The following is a 21,522-nucleotide window of genomic DNA, read 5'->3' on the forward strand; positions in this document are numbered from 1 at the left end:
ACATTTTGACCATACTACCCTTCTTATGATAGTCAATATCCCCCCGCAATCTTAACTTGGGTTACCAGGTTTAAGATTGTAACAATGTTTGACAAATAACGGACCATGCAACCCCTTAGTTAGAATATCGGCATATTGATCTTCAGTGGGAATATAGGAGACTTCTAAATCACCTTGTTGCACCTTCTCTCTAACAAAATGGTAATCAGTATCCAAGTGCTTGATTTGAGAATGAAACACTGGATTTGCACTTAATGCAATCGCAGACAAGTTATCACAGTGTATAACAGGTGGTGTTGGCAGAAACAACTCCAAATCCTTCAAGACTGCCCTTATCCAAGCTAGATCAGCTGCAGTGTGAGCCAAGGCTTTGTATTCTGATTCAGTAGAGCTTCAAGAGACAAAACTTTGTTTATTTGACTGCCATGAAATTGGATTATTACCAAGGAAAACAAGATAACCAGTCACAGACCTCCGAGTGTTCAAATCTGCAGCCCAATCAGAGTCTGAAAAAGCCTTGAGAATCAGTTTTGTAACTGCTGAATACACAATACCATACTGCATTGTACCCTTAAGATACCTTAAGATTCTTTTCACAGCTCCAAAATGAACATCAATTGGTGCTTTCATAAATTGGCACACAGAATTAACCGCAAAAGCAATATCCGGCCTAGTAAATGTCAGGTATTGGAGAAAACCTAAAACACTTCTGTAAAATGTAGGATCAGTCAATGACAGTCCTTCAGTGAGAAGCAATGAGTTGTGTGGCTTACATGGTGTTGTGGATGGTTTACAAGAATCCATTCCAGCTTTATGAAGCAAATCATTTATATATTTTGACTGGTTTACAAATATATCACCATTTGATTGATATGAAATCTGTAGGCCCAAGAAATAACTGAGTCTACCCAAATCTTTTAATTCAAACACCTCTGATAATTCATGAATGACTTGTTGAACTTGGACAGAATTAGAACCTGTCAAAATTATATCATCCACATAGAGAAGTAGGATGATGATATCAACACCATTATTCTTTACAAACAGACTTGTGTCAGACAATGAAGCATGAAACCCCATAGCACACAGATAGGTGGTAAACTTAGAATTCCATGCCCTTGGTGCCTGTTTAAGGCAATACAGTGATTTATCCAGTTTACAGACATAAGTAGGATAAGTGGGATCAATAAAACCTTAAGGTTGTTGCATATAAACCTCTTCTTGTAAATCCTCATGCAAGAATGCATTTTTAATGTCCAATTGTTTCAACTCCCAGTGATTCATTGTAGCTATAGCAAGAATGATTCGTACTGTTGTGTGTCGAACAACAGGACTAAATGTCTCTGAATAATCAATTCCATGCTTCTGTGAAAATCCTTGAGCCACCAATCGAGCTTTGTATCTCGATACACTGCCATCAGACTTCTTTTTGACCTTGTAAACCCATTTACTACCAACCACAGATCTGTTACTAGGATATGGAACTAATTGCCAGGTACCCTAAGCCCTAAGGGACTTATATTCTTCCTGCATAGCTTGCTGCCAATGTGGAATACTTGCAGCTTTTCGAAAATTAGAAGGTTCTTTAGTATAAGTTATCTCTGTCACAAATGAATAACCACCAGAGAACACTTCATCTTCTATAACCTGTAAAGACTGCATTCTGGAAAAGATGTCAAATAGGCAACATAATTTTGTTGTTGTATAGTCCCACTTTTCAATCTTGTAACCATGGGATGAATAGATAATACATCTGGGGACATTGAATGTTTTTCAGAATGTTCTCTTAGTTGAGGAGAGATAGGAATTAAAACCTCCAGTTGGGAACTATGATGGACAGGCAACAAGGGTGATTCATTGACTTCTTCATTGAAGTGATGATGGGAAGGTGATTCATTGACTTCTTCATTAGAGTTGCTAGAACTATTAGCAGATTCATTAGATGCTTCCATATCAGAACTGGATTGCACGCTTGACACTTGCTGCTGAGAAACAGGTTATAACACTGAAGCTGCACTTGATACGGATACTGAACTATGAACTGCAGGAATAGGCATTTGAACCATAACCACATCTTCTGTTATGTGTTTAGACTGTTCAGAACGAATATAACCTCGAGATAGTTCTGTTTTATATGGAAACACTTCCTCATTGTATACGACATGCCTTGACAAAATCAATTTTCGATTGTTCATATCATAGCATATTGCTCCTTTGTATCCCAAAGCATAACCAAGAAAAACACATAGTGAAGATCGAGCTTGAAACTTATTAATAGTATATGGTCTCAGTAAGGGATAAATGGTAGTGCCAAAGACTCTAAAATTATGAATCTCTGGTGTTTTTCCAAACACAATTTGATATGGAGACTTAAACTCTAAGACTTGAGATGGCATTCTATTAATTCAGAAAACTGCATGAGCACAAGCATGATACCAGAACATTTGAGGCAAACTTGCTTCTGTCATTAAAGTGATGGCAATTTCTAATACATGACGATGTCTCCTTTCAGCAATACCATTCTGCTGAGGAGTATAAAGACATGAAATCATGTGTGAAATACCCTTACATGCTAGGAACTCCTTAAATGTTTTAATCATATATTCACCTCCCCCATCAGACTGAAAACATTTAATTGAAGCATGAAACTGATTAAGCACAAAAGCTGTGAACTTCACAAAAATTGAACAAGCTTCTGATTTATTGATCATAGGAAATATCCACATGAATCTGGAAAATTCATCCACAAAAGTAATGTAGTACTTATATCATTCTATAGATTGTATTGGAGATGGTCCTCATACATCGGAGTGAACTTTCTCAAACAAACACTTAGCTTTATTTTGTCTCACTGGAAATACTTGTCTACACATTTTCCCTTTTACACAAGAAGAACACATAGTTGGACAAGGATCTTTACTAGTACTAATTTCAACAGTCTTCAACATTCCAGCCAAAATATCCCCTGATGGATGTCCTAGCCGTTGATGCCAAATTGCAGTCCTTACTTTTTGTCCCAAGAATGCAGCACATCGGCTCAACCTTGTAGCAAATGAATTATCAAAGACAGTTATTGGAATCTTGAAAAGTTCCCCATCATCACTCTTTCCATGGTACAAAATCACCCTTGTTGCTTTGTCCTGTATAAAGAAATCCACATCATCACAAATAAACCAACATCCATTATCTTTGCATAACATCTTAACAGAAAGAAGATTGACAGTGATTTAAGGCGCATGCAAAACATTATACAGAATTAAAGCATTATTTGGAGTTGTAATTGTAGAAGAACCAATGTTCTTGATTGCCAAACCTTCACCATTTCCAATTGTTATCTTTTCATCTCCATTGTAAGAATTGACTTGAGAAAGTGCATGAACATTAGAAGTCATGTGGTGTGTAGCTTCGGTGTCTAAAATCCAAGTATCCCCATTTGAGAACCCATGTCCATTGTTCTGTGGTGCATTCTGTCCAATATTAGCCTGTGCAGTCATTGCAGTCAAGGAAGAAGGTGGTGGAGTACCCTGATAACCAAAATTATTTCGTCGATAACACTCCAGTGCAATATGTCATCTTTTCCCACAAATCTGACAAGCAAGGAACCTTGTATTTCCAGTGGCAGCTCTGTGATAGCAATTAGCTGCTGTATGTCCTCTCCTAAAACATATTTGACATTCAGGTGAAACACCAGATCTGTAAGTTGTATTGCCATTCCAGGTATTACTCTTTTGAAAACCAGTACCAGAGAAACTGCTTCCATTCTGTGACTGAACATTTTTACCATTGCCAGAAAAGTTGCCATTAAAATTGCCATTGTTACTTCTGTGACTAGATTGATTTCCATTGCCAGAGAAGTTTCTTGAACCATTATTACTTCTATGATCAAAATTACCATTGTTATAATTGCCATTATACCGCTTATTTCCCACTGAAAAATTGTTCTTCTGTACAAACCTGTCACCATTCCCCACAAAGCCAGAACCACCATGAAACGCATTGGAGTGTTCTCCATCATATTCCCCTTGAAACCTGTGAGAATTGGAACTTTCCCCAACTTCGAAACCGTTATGATTATTCTGAAAAGCATTGGAACCAGATCCATCTCCATGAACATACATTGTTGCCATGGATGTACTCAAAGACTTCATTCGTGATTCAATATTAGCCTTTGCACCAAGAAGTTAAGCCCTCAAATCTTTATATGATGTAGGAGAATCCCGAGCCAATATCACAGTCTTTATCATTTCAAACTCAAGAGGTAAGCCAGATAGCACAGCTATAAGAAAATCATTCTCAGTAATCCTTTCTCCAGCAGACACTAGTTGATCTTTAATTGCTTTAACCCGTAAAAGAAACCTATCCACAGATTCCCTACCTTTTTGGATAGTGTGAAACTCACTCTTCAGTTGATTGATTATAACCATGGAGACAGACGCAAACCTTTCTTGTAAGCAAGTCCAGGCCTCACACGCAGTCTTACTACCAATAATGTGTTCCATAACATCATCAGATAACGTAGCAATGAGAAGACTGAGTAAGGTTAGATCATTCTTCACCCAATCTTTATACGCCACAGTAACTTCATTAGTAACTCCTGACTCTGTATCAATAACAAATCTCGGAGGACATGGATCTTCACCCGTGAAATGATCAAAAAGATCGTATCCCCTAAGAACAGACTGAAACTGGAAACTCCATTTAACAAAATTGTCATCCTGAAGCTTTACCGTAAGCATCCCAAACAACCCTTCAATCTTGACATTAGACGCCGCCATTTGAATACCAAACAACTAAACAAAATATGTTCTTAAACCCCAAATATGCTACCCTTCTTTTCTTATGGCTATCGGCCTTTTTCTTTCTTCTACGAAAACAACTTCCACAGTCAAACAATGGCTATTGGCCTCTTACAAACTCAAATAATGGCTATCGGCCTTTGAATTTGCTAAAAATGGCTATCAGCCTTCAAATTCATAGAAAAATAACAAACACTCTTCAACTAGAACATATCACAAACAGATGGTGTGCACTGCGAAAACAGAAACCAAGAACCTGATATGAACGAACCCCTTGACCCTTTTTGACAGAAATCGCTGTGAACTTGCAGCCATCATTAACCTTCAATCGCAGTTCCTTAATCTCCAGCGGAAGAAACGGCACCAAGAATCGTCCGGGCGATTGATACCATGATAATAGTGCTCAGAAAGAAAACCAGAAAATACCTAGAAATATAGAGAGAGAGAGAATGATAGAGAAAAGAGATGGAAAAAATATGATTTTTCAGTGTATTACATTTGATAGATCACTTACAAGATTTATCACACTTATATACCCAAGTGTTATCTTATCTCCTAAGCTTCCAATCCTAACAACTCTAACTAACTAACTATCTTTTATACCAGTTTTACACACCAGCACCATTTTACACATTTTGACCATACTACCCTTCTTATGCTAGTCAAGACAACCACCTCCACCCGCTGAAGACCACCATATCCATTTCCTTCGCCTCCCCAAAACGCTGTGAACCCACCTCCCCAAATCCCCGTCTCTGCCGCCCTCACCAAGCAAGGCACTCACAGAAGAATTCAAAGAAGAATCCCCAAAAGCCACCTATTCAAGTTATGCTTCAGACGCTGCCGTTTCGCTCGTTAACCCGATTACGATTCAGGGGGTGATCTGATATTCTCTTTTAGCCAGCAGCAAGCTGGTCGAATCCGTAGACTGCCTCGTCGTGTGCAAGTTGGCCAGCGGGTCTAAGTCCATGTCCATACCGGCGGGATGGTTATCCAATATATAGATGAACAATATTTTTCACTTAAACACTGAAATTTTGACAACATTAATTAAATGGATAATGAATTTTATTTGATTGATTTGTTGCAAAATTAATTTTTGAAGGTGATCTTAAAAGTAGATGATAATAATCATCAAGCAAGAATGTACAATGCAAAGATAAGCAAAGATGATAAAACGAGAAAGTTTAAGTGAGAAAGTTGCTAGTATCGTTTTTATTAGCTATTATCATTCTCTATCTAATATTTAGACATATATGTCTACATGTGCGATATATATATATATATAATAATAATTAAATTAAATTACCATATTAAAATAATATTTTCGAGCATAATTTGAGTGTCACTTGTCGCTAAATGAATAAGCCTTAGGATTTCTTATCTTTATATAATCTCAATAATTTTTCGGATATGATTTCGAGTGTAATGTGTCGCTAAAGTGAGTAACTCTCCAGATTTCTTATCTTTATGTGATCTCAATATTTTTTTCGGATAGGATTACGAGTGACATGTGTCGCTAAAGTGAGTAATTAGTTGTGCAATAGAATGTGAAGAATTGAAATAAAATGAGCTATAAGATAGTATGGAATGGTGAAAATGATGTGAGAAATGGTGCAGGAATGACTTAGGCATTTATAGAAAGAAAAAAATTAGAATTTTTTCGTCAAAAAAAAAAAAAAAATTCAAATTCCAACGGTAACCTGACGTCACCTAGCTGTTGCTAGCTGTCATTAAGGGTGCAACTCGGGCGGTTGGAAGGTCAACCCAATCCTAACCCAACTTTTCCAATTCGGACTCGGGTTCAGGTTGGGTTTCATTCGGGTTCATTTGGGCTCGAGTTTAATTGAGTTAGGGTTTACTTGGGTTGGGTTCGGGTTGCCCAACTTTTTTCAAGTTTAATCTTGTAACAACTTAGTTTCCAAGAATTCCTAAAAAAATTAAGCCAAGTAGCATCAAAGCTAGCTAACTTTAATTTCATAAAATCCATCTACTATAAAGCTTTAGGATTCAGAGACTACAAATATGGGTTGACTAATCAAAGACTCTTATTCCCTAAAAACTTAAGTAATTATAATGGGTAATTTATTAAAAAAAAATATATTAGAAAGCGCGTTGGTTTTTGAACTTGGCTTACTTGGATGTAGTATGAGCATTAATTGATATGGGTTACAATCTGTTTAGATTGGGTTTGGTTGGGTTGGAGATGGATGGGTAAATGATCAACCCAACTCAACCCAATCAATGAACGGGTTGAAATTGGGTTGGGTTTGGGCGGGTTATAACTAAACAAAAAAACCACCTGTTCGAGTTTAAAGTTTGGTTGAACATGAGAGGGTTCAAATTGGCCCAACCCAAGTTGCACCCCTAGATGGTGTCAAGCTAACACCAGGTAGCCGTTGGGCTTTGAACAAGCTGGGTTGGAGGGCTGATTGGCTGGATATGGCCATGGCCTGTTGGCCTGATTTCAAATTTTTGGCTCGGTGGGGCCCACGAGCCCTTTGGTCTAGCCCTCGGTTGGATACGATTTTCATGTCAAAACGAGCTATTTTTTGGCCTATGATCCTTTGTTCGGGTCGGTTGGAGATGGCCTAATGTTATCACTCTACTAAAAAAGTCTAAGTTAGATTTTTCCACTCTCTCCCGGACACTACAATAAGAAGTATTATTTTTATAGGAAAAAAAAAAAAGTAGAAACCTTGATGAGTCCTTAATCTGTTTAATAATTCTAAATGGCTGTTCTTGAGAGACAAATGACAAAAACCCGATTCTTGGTTCTTGGAAAGCCAAAGTAAAATGCAAAATCCCATATTTTAGCTTATTAGGGTTGGAGAAATTTCACCCTCTCCGCATCAAGTAAGGAATGACCGCGGATTGCGGCGGCGATTTGTAGCGAGTGACAGCGTGAGCCGAAGGGAGGTGAGTGTGTGAGTCTAAGATTTGCAGCCGGGAGAAATGAGGAGTGATGCAGCATGATTTGATTTAGTCTTTATTGAAATTTCACAACACTCCCAATTATTAACGGTTGTTAACGGTTCGCAGGTAGACCTGAAATTACTCATTACTTAATGGGCGATTAATGGGTTCATCCACTAACGACATGAACCATTAAGCATTCCACCAAAATGTTAATTTTAACGGGTAGGCTAGGTCAGGTTAATGAGTTGGCCTAAAATGTCATCCCCAATTTCTTTCACCTATATTATAAAATGTAGAATACTGCTTGAATACTCCATGTTATATTATAACATGTGACGTACTGCTTGAATACTCGACATGAAGTACTGTTTGAATAACCGACACATGAAGAAATCTCTCCTAGAGTTTAGACTTAGAGTATGGAGGTGGTGAAAAACAGGCATACATGTATATTATTAAATTCTGATTTGAATTTTTTATTTGGTAAACTGGAAATTGTATTCTAGGGCAAAGGCCAACAAAGTATAAAGAGTAAAATACACAAGGGGCCCAGTTACAAGCCGAGAAACCGCCGCAGACCAAAACTCCAACCTGACACCATAGATCCAGCCAATCAAATCCGCAAGAGTGAAGGAGAAGACGACTCCAACAACATCCAAAGACCACCACAAAGATCAGCACAGTAACCAGAAATAGAAGGAAGCTAGTGAGAGATAACCCACCAGCAACAAAGCCACCGAAGACAAATTCATGAGAGGTGGTTGTGCGAACACCCGAGCCGGAGCTCTACGCGCTTCCCGGGAGAATCACGTCAAAATGCGTTGATGGTCGAAAGTTGCAGATCCGAAAATACATAAAGTCAATGATTGTTGGAACCAGGTGGGAAAGATAAGAAAAGGATGGAAGAAAATCATGGAGATTGATGGTGCGAAAAGAAAAAAGAGGACGGGAAAGGGAGATCGGAAGTGATGGCTGAGAAATTTGATTTTTAAAGCACAAAGAGTTGAAGGAAAGGGCAGATAAGAGCGGAAGAAGCAGGAAAAACAGAAACTGAAAAAAGAGAAGGAAGCAAGGAAGAAGGACCACCAACCTTCGTAGCTAGGGCCGATGTCAGAGGGGGAATGGAAAAGTAGAACTAGCCTCGCACACAGGCAAGAAGAACTCTCACAAGACGGAGAGAAGCCTTTACTTTTAAGAGTGTTAAGCTATTCTAATTTGAATTTTTGACAGCGTGTACGAAACGAGGAAGGGTAAGGAACGCACAATTGTAAAACTAAAAACTAAAAACTAAAAACTAGATCAATATTGTAAAACTAAAAACTAGATCAATACATATTGGTTACTAATAAGAATTTTGTAGATAAAGTATATAAAATTACTGTTACATTAGATCGTGGCTGCGTAACAGTGAACAAACTCATTCTCTAAAGGGATTCAATTTTTTTTTAGAAATCAAGACTAGTTGTGGGGCGCGCTCGATATCAAATTTTAATGATATGAAATGTCTATTGTCCAAGTTGTATTTCATACATCATCTTTGTAAAATATTAATCAAATAAAAAAAGTTTGCGACATCTAATTGAGCTCGAAGAAATGGTCGAACACTATGTTTTAAAAAACATTGAAATTTCATAATGACATCCTAATGAGTAAGTTGTTTTGGATTGAGTTTAATTTTCTGCAAAGATGATTTATGAATGTAGACTAATTGATGATTCGGGATGGTTAAAATTCAATACAAAAGTGGGCTTCACAACTAATCTTTATTTTTACATATAAAAAGGATTCCCTTTAGAGAATAGGGTCTGTAACAGTAAATACACTCAATGAAATATCTCACATTGCAACTAGACATTTTGAGATAAAGTTTCGTATTGGTACCGAGAGTAAAGTTGGGAGCAAGGGAATGCATTTTGGGCAGGCTAGCTTTGTTACCAATAAATGATAAGAAACATTTCACATCAGAATCAAGATCTGTTATTAAGGCCATTAAATTACTTGGATGACAAAACTCTGGTTTCAACTAAGCAAATGAAGCATTCTGCGTTTGTCAAACCTTAAAAGTTTACACGCTTCCTTTTGATTGCATAACAAAATCCTTATATAGTTCAATCCAGGCAGGTTTGTCAAGGCGGCTCTTAGAAAATCAAATTAAATTTCGGTCCTTATTTATATGAAAAGCAATGACGCGTCTAAGGATATCCATCATGACACTTTTGTACAATGCGTGCACTCCATTGGCACACTCAGAATATTGCAATTGGACCAGAAAATTAGCCAAGTGGTGGTTGCTATAGCCTTAAGAGCATGGAATATTTCAATGCAATTCTTTTTTATCATGTCCCAATTTTTTAAGGGGAATGGCTGGATACATTTTCCTCTTATTTTGTTTTATTTCATTTACCATTTTGCGAAGTGGTTTGGAAATTATAATTAGGGTCGGTCTACAATACATTTTAAAGAAATTTGTACTGGTATCCTTTAATTTGATGGATGATTGTGAACCAAAACGTTAGAGAGAATTATATTCTCCATCTACAATACAAAGGCATATGAGATGGATTTACAAATTCGTACTTAATAAAAGTCATTTTACAAAACCATTCTCACATGCTTATGTAATGGTTGTCGATGACATTTTGTATTCCCTTTTTGTCATCCATTCTTTAATATTCTAGCTTCAATCCCTTGAGTTGTAAGTTCCTCACCCAAATACATCCTTAATTATTACCTAGTATAGTCATTATACGCCACACTCCAGGTGATGCATGTCCCAAATAGTTGCCCAGATTCCAGTGGTATATCATCAATTCACATGCATCCTTATCTATAATATAAAAACTCATGGGCATGCTTGATGTTCATTGTTAGTGTAAACTAATGAAGGTTACTTCTGTTTGTAGCTGATACGTTCATGATCCACAAAAAGAGGAGGAAAAAAAAATTTTAGAAATGCATGTGTAATTTTGGTCATGTGTTTTATTTTTCTCCCTGTTGAGATTCGAAGGGATTTCAATAGAGCTTCATTTCATGGATTTTGATAAATTAGTTTTAAGGCCATCTCCAACCGAGGGTTGGTCAGATAGCTCGTTTTAACCCTCTGGCCCTCCAAGATTCTCCAAGATATTAATATTTTAATGAACAGTACATGGCCATATTTGCATTCGTCTCCAACCGAGAGCCAAAGGGTCAGAGGGCTCGTTTTAGCCTTATCACAAAAAACCGTCTCCAACTGAGGGCCATAGGGCCAAACATAATTTATTATTTAAATTTAAAAACAACAACTTAAATTTAAAAACTACAACTTATATTTAAAAACTACAACTAAAATTTAAAAACGACAAATTAAATTTAAAAACTACAAATTAAATTCGAAAACAACATTAACTTAAATTTAAAAACTATAACAACTTAAATTTAATATCCATAATCAACATCATCTGCATCATCCGCTATTGTAGGAGTATAATCAGAGGTAAATAACTACCGTCGGCTCATAATTTCTTTTTTTTCCTATCAAAGTGTTCGAGTGTTCCTTTCTATATTCTTATCATCCATCTCTTCTTGTATTTGTTTGGCCCGTTCTTCATGCCTACACTTCCTTTCTTCCGCCTCAAGGGCATTTTGCTCTGCCAATAATCGCAATGAGGCTGCCACTTCATGTTGAGCGGTGTAATCATCATTTGCCTTACCCTTTTCCTTCAACTTTCGCGCCTTGTTTCGTCCCATAGCCCTAGGTATGGAACCTTCACCCGAAGACGAATTTTCTACCCTTGTTTGTTGAATGGTTGGAGATCCATCTTCATCCATATCTGCAGCTAAGGATGCAGTTCCGAACACCGGTATAGGAGCTCTTTGTGGTGGATCTTCAAATAACACCCACCCTTTAGAAATTTCCCAACAACTGTGAAACTAAAAGGGTTTCGAAAACTGAGTCTATAAGAGGTAATTGTGGTAGAAAAAACCTGCCGTCTTCAGTCTTGATGAATTTTTACCGTTTTTAGTCTTGACGAATTTTTACCAACAAATCAAGTAAATACCTTTGATCAATGACCAAAGCCACGTGCCTATTGAGGTGAGGGGAGGAGAGTTTGGCTAACTAGGTATGCGATACCTAAGTCAGTTTTTTTGAAAAGTGTGAGTTTAGGGCTTAATTGCATATCAAAAGCTTACATGAAATTGGTGGAGAATGGGGTACTCATAGCGAGATAGTCAACCACATGTGTCGACGGTCAGTTAGCCAAGCTGTGTCATCTGTTGGAATTATCTCATGAAATCCTTGATAAATTATCTCGAAGATATTATTTAATTAATAATATCTTGGAATTATCTCGTGAAATCCTTGATTGGATTTGATGGTGATTTCTTACTTGATTGAGTTGGTATTGAATGATGAGAGTTTTAACGATAGGATTTGGTGATTAATCTTACCTTTAATACCTTTGACTTTTCTCCTTACCACGTGCATGAGCTTGGAGAAGTCGTCGTCAGCAGCTCATGTCTTCTTGAGGTTGAACTGCGTGTGGAACGGATGTACGTAGACCTTGCCAATGTAATGAGAGCATTTTCGTGTTTTGTTGGTAAAAGTCCACTGTCATCTCCATAATTTGTGGGGGGGGGGGGGGGGACGGACTTGTGCAGCTCTAGAAGAGAGAGAGAGAGAGAGAGAGAGAGAGAGAGAGAGAGAGAGAGAGAGAGAGAGAGAGAGAGAGAGAGAGAGAGAGAGAGAGAGAGAGAGAGAGAGAGGAGACAAAAAAAATGAAATGGACGGATTGTTTACGTGCAAAATGCCAAAAAAATAGACGATCCAAATTCATTTTCAGAAGTGCACCGTGCTTATGAACAATGCTTTAGAATATTTGGATTTTAGTATATAGATTGACTTTCTCAGCTTTTGAAAACAGTAAAGGAGTAGTACGAGTGACCAAGCAATTTTAACAAATAAAATTGTGGCGCAGCTGTCCGGAACAAATAATACTATATCTGATCATCTAAGAGCTATATAGTCCTTTTGACTTGAGTAGAAGTGTAGAAATAAGTTGTTTTAGGTTTAATAACAGTAACAACGGGCCAAATGGCTGTTTTTCTGGATTGTGGGTGGTTGACCTGGTATATATTATTTTTTGACGAAAATATAGTCGTCTAATTTTAGTAATATAAAGCCTGTTTATAGAAAAATACCTTTTGTTAAAGAAAATTGGCTGAGCTAAATCGTGAATGTCATTAAGTATAATGTAATACGCAAATGGAGCAGGTAATGTGAGGAGAGTGCATTTTTGGACTCAACCCTCAAGCCATGAGCAGGTCAACTGCCTATTTGATCTTCATCAAGAGGCACGTGATTTCATGGCAAATATATGCAGACTACCTTGCAAAGTTACGATCCAAGCCAAGGATTAGCAGGTCGTTATTCAAGTTGTTCAATTAATTAAATCAGATGATACTAATTTGCAGGTCATACATAAAGTTTATACTAGAGAGGCTAAAAATTCTTAATTAGTTTAGACTAATATGAATTAACTTCTAAAGAAAGTAGGAGTTTTACCATATAGCTAATTGAGGATATAAGAAGTTGTCCAACTATTTATAAACACATTCAAGGTTCATTCTTTCCCAAGGTGGATTCATATACTCTCAACACGCCCTCCTCACCCGCGACGAATTTTCAAGCTGAACGGGTGGACAACACAAATGGAGTGATGTGGAGTACGTGTGACCATTGAATTTCACATGTACGTAAAACAAATTGTTCTTATACCATGAAGAAAATGTGGGTTCCAACCATAAAGCCAATTGGTAACGTTGGGAGTAGCTCAGCTACTTATAAGCATATACAATGTCCCTTCTTTCTTCAATGCAATGAGATTCATACTCTTAACACTTCATACATAAAATTTGTTAAATCCATACAGTAGCAGTACTTAATTGAAAAAAAGTATAAAAGTTATATTACAAGGATTCAAACAGTACTATACCCAGGAATGGGAAAAAGAAAAAAAAGGAAAGGGGAGGGAGAAAGATTCAAAACTATTACTGGACCAATGTTAGTCTTGTTATTCAAGTATTAGGGCCTAAAGTTGTTACCAGCAAAGCACAGTTGCATTAGAATAAGCACCTATGTTTTACTTGCCTTGTACACTTCGTTTTTCATGTGTTAGTGGTTTTTTTATTTGTTAGGTACGTACAAATTAAAATGTTTAATCGTGGGAGGGAGTCGTATTAACTAATCAAATAAGCAACTTGGTACGAAGTTTACTCTATAAATTGCAGTCGAGAGGAGATCCAACTCGCAAAACATCTCAAGGGCAACCTGAAGGACACAGGGTGGATAGTTAGGTTTCAGACAAACATCTGAAAATGGGGAACTATAACAACATGGGTTTCCTGGTCTTAGCTCTTGTAGGGTTTATTTTCCTGAGCAAGGCTAATGGTGCTATCCATTATTATGATTTCATTGTAAGTGCTTGCTACATATACTGCATGCAACTTTTTATTTTGAGAGGTGATATATTTGATTCTTGTTAATGCCGAGTTCGAACCAAGTTAGTATCATTTGTCCAAGTCACTCACTCCTTAGTGTAATATGTCGGTGTATATAAGAAAATGTCTATTTTTTTATATTTTCGGCATGGTAATATGGGAACTTTTTTTTATATGTTTTTGGGCTTCTATTTTTGTTATGAATATATAATCAATGTTCTCAGATCTTTTCTGGGTATTTCACTCAACAATGTTATTGACTAGTTACTATGATATTGTGCAGGTGCAAGAAACAAATTTTACAAGGCTTTGTAGCACAAAGAGCATCTTAACTGTGAATGGAACTCTTCCAGGGCCAACCATCACTGTTAACAGAGGAGACATCGCTTTTATCAATGTCCACAACCAAGGATATTACGGTCTCACCATTCACTGGTAAACTTCGCTTGCAGCCTCCCCTAATTGCAGACCAGCTAGCTCTCTGTGTGTGCGCGTGTTTTTTGGATATTGACCAGAGTCATTGTAGTTGAAAGATAGAAAGCTTAGCTTGGTAGATATTTTACTAAAAATGAAAAAGAACGATGAATAATAAGTTCGGTGGAAAAATAATATGGATACTTGATAGCTAGCTAGCTAGCTAAGTTCGTTTAGAATTTAGATCGATTGAGACTAATGAATAACTAATTAGTACAATGGTAGTGTAGCCCTCTTCACTTTTAAGTAGAAAGTTTTAGGTTTGAATCTTGTAAATAGCAAGTTTGATAACACTTTGTTCCCTCACCCCACCCCTTAGAATATTATATATCATTCGACAGAAAACAAAAGAACTCAAGGACTGGAGGGTGAAGGAACACCTTAAACTTGGGTCTTCTGACTTTTGTCTACGTTAGATGAATTCCCATCAATAGTTAAAATTTATTTTTGTATTGTTGTGTATCCATAGAAGAATTTGTATGTATGGCTTTTATGGCTTTTAGCTCGGTTTGTTTTTGGTTTCTTAAACAAACACAAAAACAGAACGTTCCAATTTAAATTGACTGCTCAATATGTTGTTTAATTTGTATAGGCATGGAGTGAAGCAACCAAGAAATCCATGGTCAGATGGACCTGAGAATATCACTCAGTGCCCTATTCAACCAGGAACAAACTTCACATACGAAATTATATTCTCCAGTGAAGAAGGAACATTATGGTGGCATTCTCACAGTGACTGGACACGCGCCACCGTCTATGGTGCCATTGTTATTCTACCGGCTACCGGCACCACTTATCCATTTGCAACACCAGATGCACAAGAAACAGTCATTCTTGGTACTTTCACTGTTTTAATATCTATTAATTTTTTTAACTACTTAGTTATGACTGTGTTACTATTTAGGCATATAAAACTGTGGATTGATCACAATGCATGCAATTACTTAATGCATGCACTACCTAACGGTCATATATGATCATATATGATATTCTCTCTTTTTAGTTGTGTTTAGTTAAATGATGAAGGTATTCAGCAAATACATGTACCCAAGCCAAATCCTGTTTTTAGTATATGTGAATTTGAAATACAAGGGTCGATAACATCTCTATTGTGAAAGTGATTTATTTTTGTATGTCTAAATAACTTTATTGATTAATTGTTAATTGCAAGTATCTTACTGAATATAAAATGAAAAGATTTATTTTTAGGAAATTTTAATGGAAAACTCCCGGTACTATTCACTTTAACGAAAAACCACATCTTTACACTAAAAAGTCAATCCTAATACTATTCACTTTACCCTTTATTTTATCTTTATAGTTAAAACTCAAAGTTTTTAAACTATTTTCATTAGTTTTCTTTTATTTATATTCTAACCTTCACGTTACTTTCTGTATTGTCAGATCTGTTCATTCTGATATACGTACTTAATTTATGGTTTAGTGGTTAAGTAATCATCAGGTACTATGGTTTAGTGGTTAAGTAATCATCAGGGCTATCTGGTCTTATCACTTGTAGAACATCACATGATTCGAAGAATGACATGACTGGGATTTGGGATGTAATGCGTGTACTGTTTATTCCATAGAACCTTCCAAAAGGCACTCTCATTCTCTTTCTTTGTTTTCGTCGTTGTAAAGGCATTTTTATTTTGATGATCCGTTGAATAATTTTTTTTAATTTTTAATAATTATATTAACATACAAAAGTCGTTGTTTGTTAGTCTTTCTTGCGTTTGCTTACTTGCCTGCCATAACTACAACGTGATGTGGCACGCCAGATCAGAAAAAATGAATTTTCTTCTTATTATGAAAAAATAAACTATTATTGTGGCCTTGTGGGGCAAAAATGTTACATCTTACAGTTGAACCATTGGATTTATCCTAGAGTAGATAAATTATTAGATTGTAATACATATATTAATATTAAAACTAAGCATCCAATTTTGATCATCTGCCGGCAGGATCATGGTTTAAGGGAGATGTGATGGAAATAATAGAAGAGGCTCTCTCAACAGGTGGTGATCCAAACATTTCAGATGCCTTCACAATTAACGGACAGCCTGGAGATTTATATAGTTGTTCCAATGGTAAGACTAATTAAAGATCCAGCTTAATCTAGTTTAATAATATAAATCTTATCTTATTTATTCATTCTTTGTTATTACTATATATGTTTGTTCTAAAAGCAAGAGTTGTCGGTTTCCAATTAGAGTTGACGTTGAGGATGATAGTATATAAATTATAACACTACGATCCGCATAAATCATGAAGACTAGAAGTTGTTTATGTTACATAATAACATACAGAGAGATACAAAGAGATGCTTATTGGCTTTTCTGACTTCTTGTTCAGTTGGCAAAACATATTGAACGCTGAGTCGGAAGAAAACGATGGAAAATCATTATTCAAACTTCGTTTTTTCTGTAACCAAATCACTATACATATTTGGTGCATGTGGTTTTCTTTATTTACATTGAAGTGTTTGTCAAGTATGCAATAATTTTTTCATAAAATAAAAAATATTTTTTTTCAATTTAGTTATGACTGCAATTTTTCGTATTGCTTAGTAGTTTGGGCTATTGAAGAAAAATTGCAAACCCTAATCTATCATCTTTGGTTAGTCAAAAAACCATCTTATAAAAAAGAACATCAAATTTCTTAAAAACTTAATAGACATTTTGATTTCGTCCAGAATAGAATATATATATAGAGGAAATATATTGCATAAAAAATTTCAAAGGAAAACGGCTCCCAAAATTAAAAGTAAGTTTAGCTTTATTTGGTCTTTGCAAGTAAACATTAAGCGATAAACTCTCTATACGTCATCGCCAAAATAATCTCCAAAATTAAAAGTAAGTTTAGCTTTATCTGGTACAGTACTTAGTGTTTCGATTCCTCCTAAACATAATATATTTCTGCAACCAACATAAACTTTCACATGCATCATCCGTTAGGGTTTGTAGTGATTTTTGTAAAACAAGTACAACTTAATGGATTTCGTGTTATTGCATGCAGAGACAACATACCGATGGATGGTTGATTACGGTAAGACCTATCTTCTTCGGGTAATTAACGCGGTGATGAACGAAGAACAGTTCTTCGCCATCGCGAACCACAACCTCACAGTCGTAGCACAAGACGCTGCATACATAAAGCCTATAACCACCTCTTACATCATGATAACTCCAGGCCAAACCATGGACATTTTAGTCACCGCAAACCAACCTCCCAGCCATTATTACATGGCTTCTCATCCTTTTATGGATGGAACTGGCGTTTCACATAACAACAGCACCACCACTGCAATTGTTCAATACAACGGCAACTACAGCACCCCATCAACCACTCCCTTTCCAACCCTTCCGTTGGAAGCCGATGACACAGCTGCTGATAACTTCACTAAGCAAATCAGGGCATTGGCAAGCAAAGAGCACCCTATTGATGTCCCATTAAAAATTCATTCCAGGATCTATATGACTATTGCAATCAATGAAAGAATTTGTGCTAATTCTTCATGTAAAGGCCCGAATGGAAATGCGCTTTCTGCAAGCTTAAACAACGTCAGTTTCGTGATTCCATCTGTTGATGTACTGCAAGCATATTATCGGTACGTACTAGCTTTTTGTTAATTATTGGTCATTTTCCGTAATTATTAATTAAGTTGTGATAGCTGCTATTGCTACTATTTTCAGTCATGTGTGCATGTTTTCCGGAATACTAGGTTTCGGTTCATGAAGTTTGGTTCAATTAATTAAGAAATGCATTAATGCCTTCCAATGTGGGAGAAATTTCTATAACTACGTATGGGAACACCAACCACATGTATCATTCTATGTGTGACAATAACAGTAGACATGGTTGATATGTTCCAATTTTAGAATATATTAACAGAACATTTATTTATGAGTTATAATTTGAATAAACTTATAACATCACATGACCATATTCTAAGTACATTAAAAAATTACGTAATTGCACTTTATATTCTGGTCAATGATGGGTGGAAGTAACTAGTCTCATAAGAAATGGAGAAAAACCAAAGTAAAACTCCCATATTTGTCAATTAACAATTTGATTAACCTTATTTATTCCTAACAAAACTTAGACCTTATTTCTTAATTTGTACAGGGGTAACAATGGAGTCTACAGAACTAGTTTCCCAAACAAGCCACCTAATACTTACAACTACACTGGAGACGTGGGTAACAACACAATATTCCCGAACTTTGGTACGAGGGTGAGAATGATCAAATATGGTGAAGGAGTTGAGATCATTTTCCAAGGAACCAACGTCATCGCACCTGAGAACCATCCAATGCATCTCCATGGTTTCAGCTTCTATTTGGTCGGAACTGGTGCCGGCAATTTTAACCATACAACATCGCCCAAGACCTACAATTTGGTTGACCCCCCAGAAGTAAACACCATTGCAGTTCCAAAGAATGGATGGGCAACCATCAGATTTAAAGCCGATAATCCTGGTACGTTCTATAATTTTGAGCGTCAGGCTATCACCGTCACTATGTCACATACATATAGTCTTTCTAATGCTAGTGAACGACTGTATTTTAGGGTCTAGTACTGATAATAAATACACAACGTCTTATGATATTGTTGGATTCGTAACACATATTGTGACCATATCGCTCTCTTTTATAGCTACCTAATTAATGTGCATTTTACATGTTTGAGGTATTAAGGTGCTTAGTTAAGAGGAACCCCGAAACTAATTAATTGATTATGATTTTGCAGGAGTATGGTTTATGCATTGTCATTTGGAAAGACATTCCAGCTGGGGGATGGATACTGTGCTCATAGTGAGGAATGGAAAGACCAAAGAAACCAAAATTCGCCCACCGCCTGCTTACATGCCTCCTTGTTCCAAGTCTTAGATAATTTAAAATTCTTTCTTTTGCTTTCTTTTCTTTCATCGATCTCAATTTAAATTTGTGTATTTAACTTTTACTTGTGAGAATAATTGTAAGATTCAAGTCTTTGCCCTTGAGTGATTTTATATATATACTAGTCATCCTGAAGTAGTATATGGTAGTTTAACTGCGTAAGACTGATATTATGATCAATATTTCCAAACCCAAACCTCCTTTCTATAGTAAAACTGAAAATGTTAAAGAGCTACATGGCTAGTACTGCTTAAGCCTAGAGTACTAGCCCGATATATATGCTAACAACTTCAACCTTTTAGTTCTCAAATTCCATCTCTTTTCAGCTCTCATATTCATCTTGAATTGTTGCTTGATGATCAGAGTGTAGCAGTAATGTTCAAAACATGAAATTTGGAATCTAAGGAATAAAAGTGAAGCGATGGGTTTTGGTTGCTTTCGGCAACCATCGCTAATTAAATTCGAATTGGCAGATCACCATTTCAAATTAATTGGCTGCCACCTTTTGGTTTTGGCAGCAGCCACCCCTTGGAATTTACAGAGACTGGTTGTCTCTTCTTGGTTATTAAATAAGTGTCGTTGATCACTATTGCTTATTAATCTAACGCCTAGCATTTGTCCATAACATCACAACTCTTCGACAAAGAGTGGTGATTATTAATCAAAGCAGTGCTTACTGCTTACGAACAGGGTGTTGCACATTTTAAAGAGACACGAGAACCTCTATAAATAAAGGTTGTTTCCAGCATATTTGACATAACTAAGAAGTTCTCGTTCTCCTTGAAGAATCCCGTTGTTCTCTCTTTATAATATTCTTATACAGTCGTGCTCTCCTAAGGTCCTCAGTTTGAGGATCAAATGTGTATTACTCGAGTCCCTTGTAGAACTTCTTTCGGTGTTGGGTTGATTTTCGTAAGTGCAAGACGCAGATTAACAATAGTAATTGCTACGTAACTTGAATAGATATATTTGCACAATTGTAGTGAGGGAAAATGAAGTCTTAAGAAAATCGTAATTACTGTAACTTGAAGCAAAACTCCTTCTAGCCATAACCCATAAACACTGAACAGTCTATTTTTTGTGATAACCTATATTATAGACCAACTCTACAAAAAATAAACCAAATCATAAAATCATTTAACAATTTGATTAACGCTGGTGTTTAAGTGACAAATATGGTTCTTCTATCTATTAGATAACTAATAGATGACTAAAAGGTTTCAGATTTAGTTAAATCATTTAGTTAACTACATTGCAATGTTTGGATATAGAAGGGAAAATCAAGAAGAAAGGATGAATAGAGGGATGAACACATAGATATTAGAGAGAGTTTCAGAGAGAGAAATAGGATTTTGTATTGATTGACAAAATGTAGATTACACACACTGTTTTTATAAGAGAAATCCTAACAACCTTACTAACTGTATTACACTTGTACCCTTAATACTCCCCCTCAATCTCAACTGGGGAAACCCAATTTGAGATTGGAAGAACATCTGCAATCACTACTATGAAACCCAGAAAAACAGAAAAGCTTGAACCAACTGCAACCTTGATTATGCAAATATGGAAATTCTCTCGAACCTTTTCTGAATAAAGAGTTTGTTATAGCTGCAGAGCAGCAGTGAACATCAATCTGCCCCAAATTTATTCATTGACTCATTGCCCCAAACTCAATCTGCAGGCTCAATAGGAAGCACATCCAAAAGTCTAATATTCTTATGCCTTGTGTAGCTTCAATCAAAGAACAACTTCTTGTAAAGTTGTAACACACCCTCATGCCGGTTATAACAATTTCTTGCGGGTTTACCCTTCGTGGGATTTACCGTCAAAAATCTCATTCAACTTGGCTTCAGCCTTTAATATTTACAAAAACAGAAAATTAACAAACTATAGTGTGGCATGGGCCTTAACTATAGCACCACAGGATCGCCCTTTGTGGATTTTAC

At 36.4% G+C, this 21,522-nt stretch overlaps 1 protein-coding gene across 1 annotated transcript; it reads left to right on the forward strand.

Moving 5' to 3' along the window:
• The first annotated feature begins 14,009 nt into the window (after nt 1-14,009).
• LOC137727055 (putative laccase-9) lies at nt 14,010-19,751 on the forward strand. The gene is made up of 7 exons (XM_068465997.2): nt 14,010-14,171; nt 14,479-14,630; nt 15,262-15,506; nt 16,634-16,759; nt 17,688-18,279; nt 18,801-19,153; nt 19,425-19,751. Exons 1-7 carry the CDS (start codon nt 14,073-14,075, stop codon nt 19,562-19,564), a joined length of 1,707 nt encoding a protein of 568 aa, XP_068322098.2. The 5' UTR covers nt 14,010-14,072; the 3' UTR covers nt 19,565-19,751.
• The last annotated feature ends 1,771 nt before the right edge of the window (nt 19,752-21,522 follow it).

Source organism: Pyrus communis, chromosome 5 (assembly GCF_041283825.1).
Source record: "Pyrus communis isolate YQ-2024b chromosome 5, ASM4128382v1, whole genome shotgun sequence".
Classification (NCBI taxonomy): domain Eukaryota; kingdom Viridiplantae; phylum Streptophyta; class Magnoliopsida; order Rosales; family Rosaceae; genus Pyrus; species Pyrus communis.

Excerpts from the sequence above, each read along its gene's own strand:
- LOC137727055 (XM_068465997.2), top strand. The coding sequence starts at position 14,073 with ATGGGGAACTATAACAACATGGGTTTCCTGGTCTTAGCTCTTGTAGGG. Across the intron at positions 14,172-14,478 it reads TCCATTATTATGATTTCATT|GTGCAAGAAACAAATTTTAC; the intron begins GTAAGTGCTTGC and ends GATATTGTGCAG. Across the intron at positions 16,760-17,687 it reads TTTATATAGTTGTTCCAATG|AGACAACATACCGATGGATG; the intron begins GTAAGACTAATT and ends TATTGCATGCAG.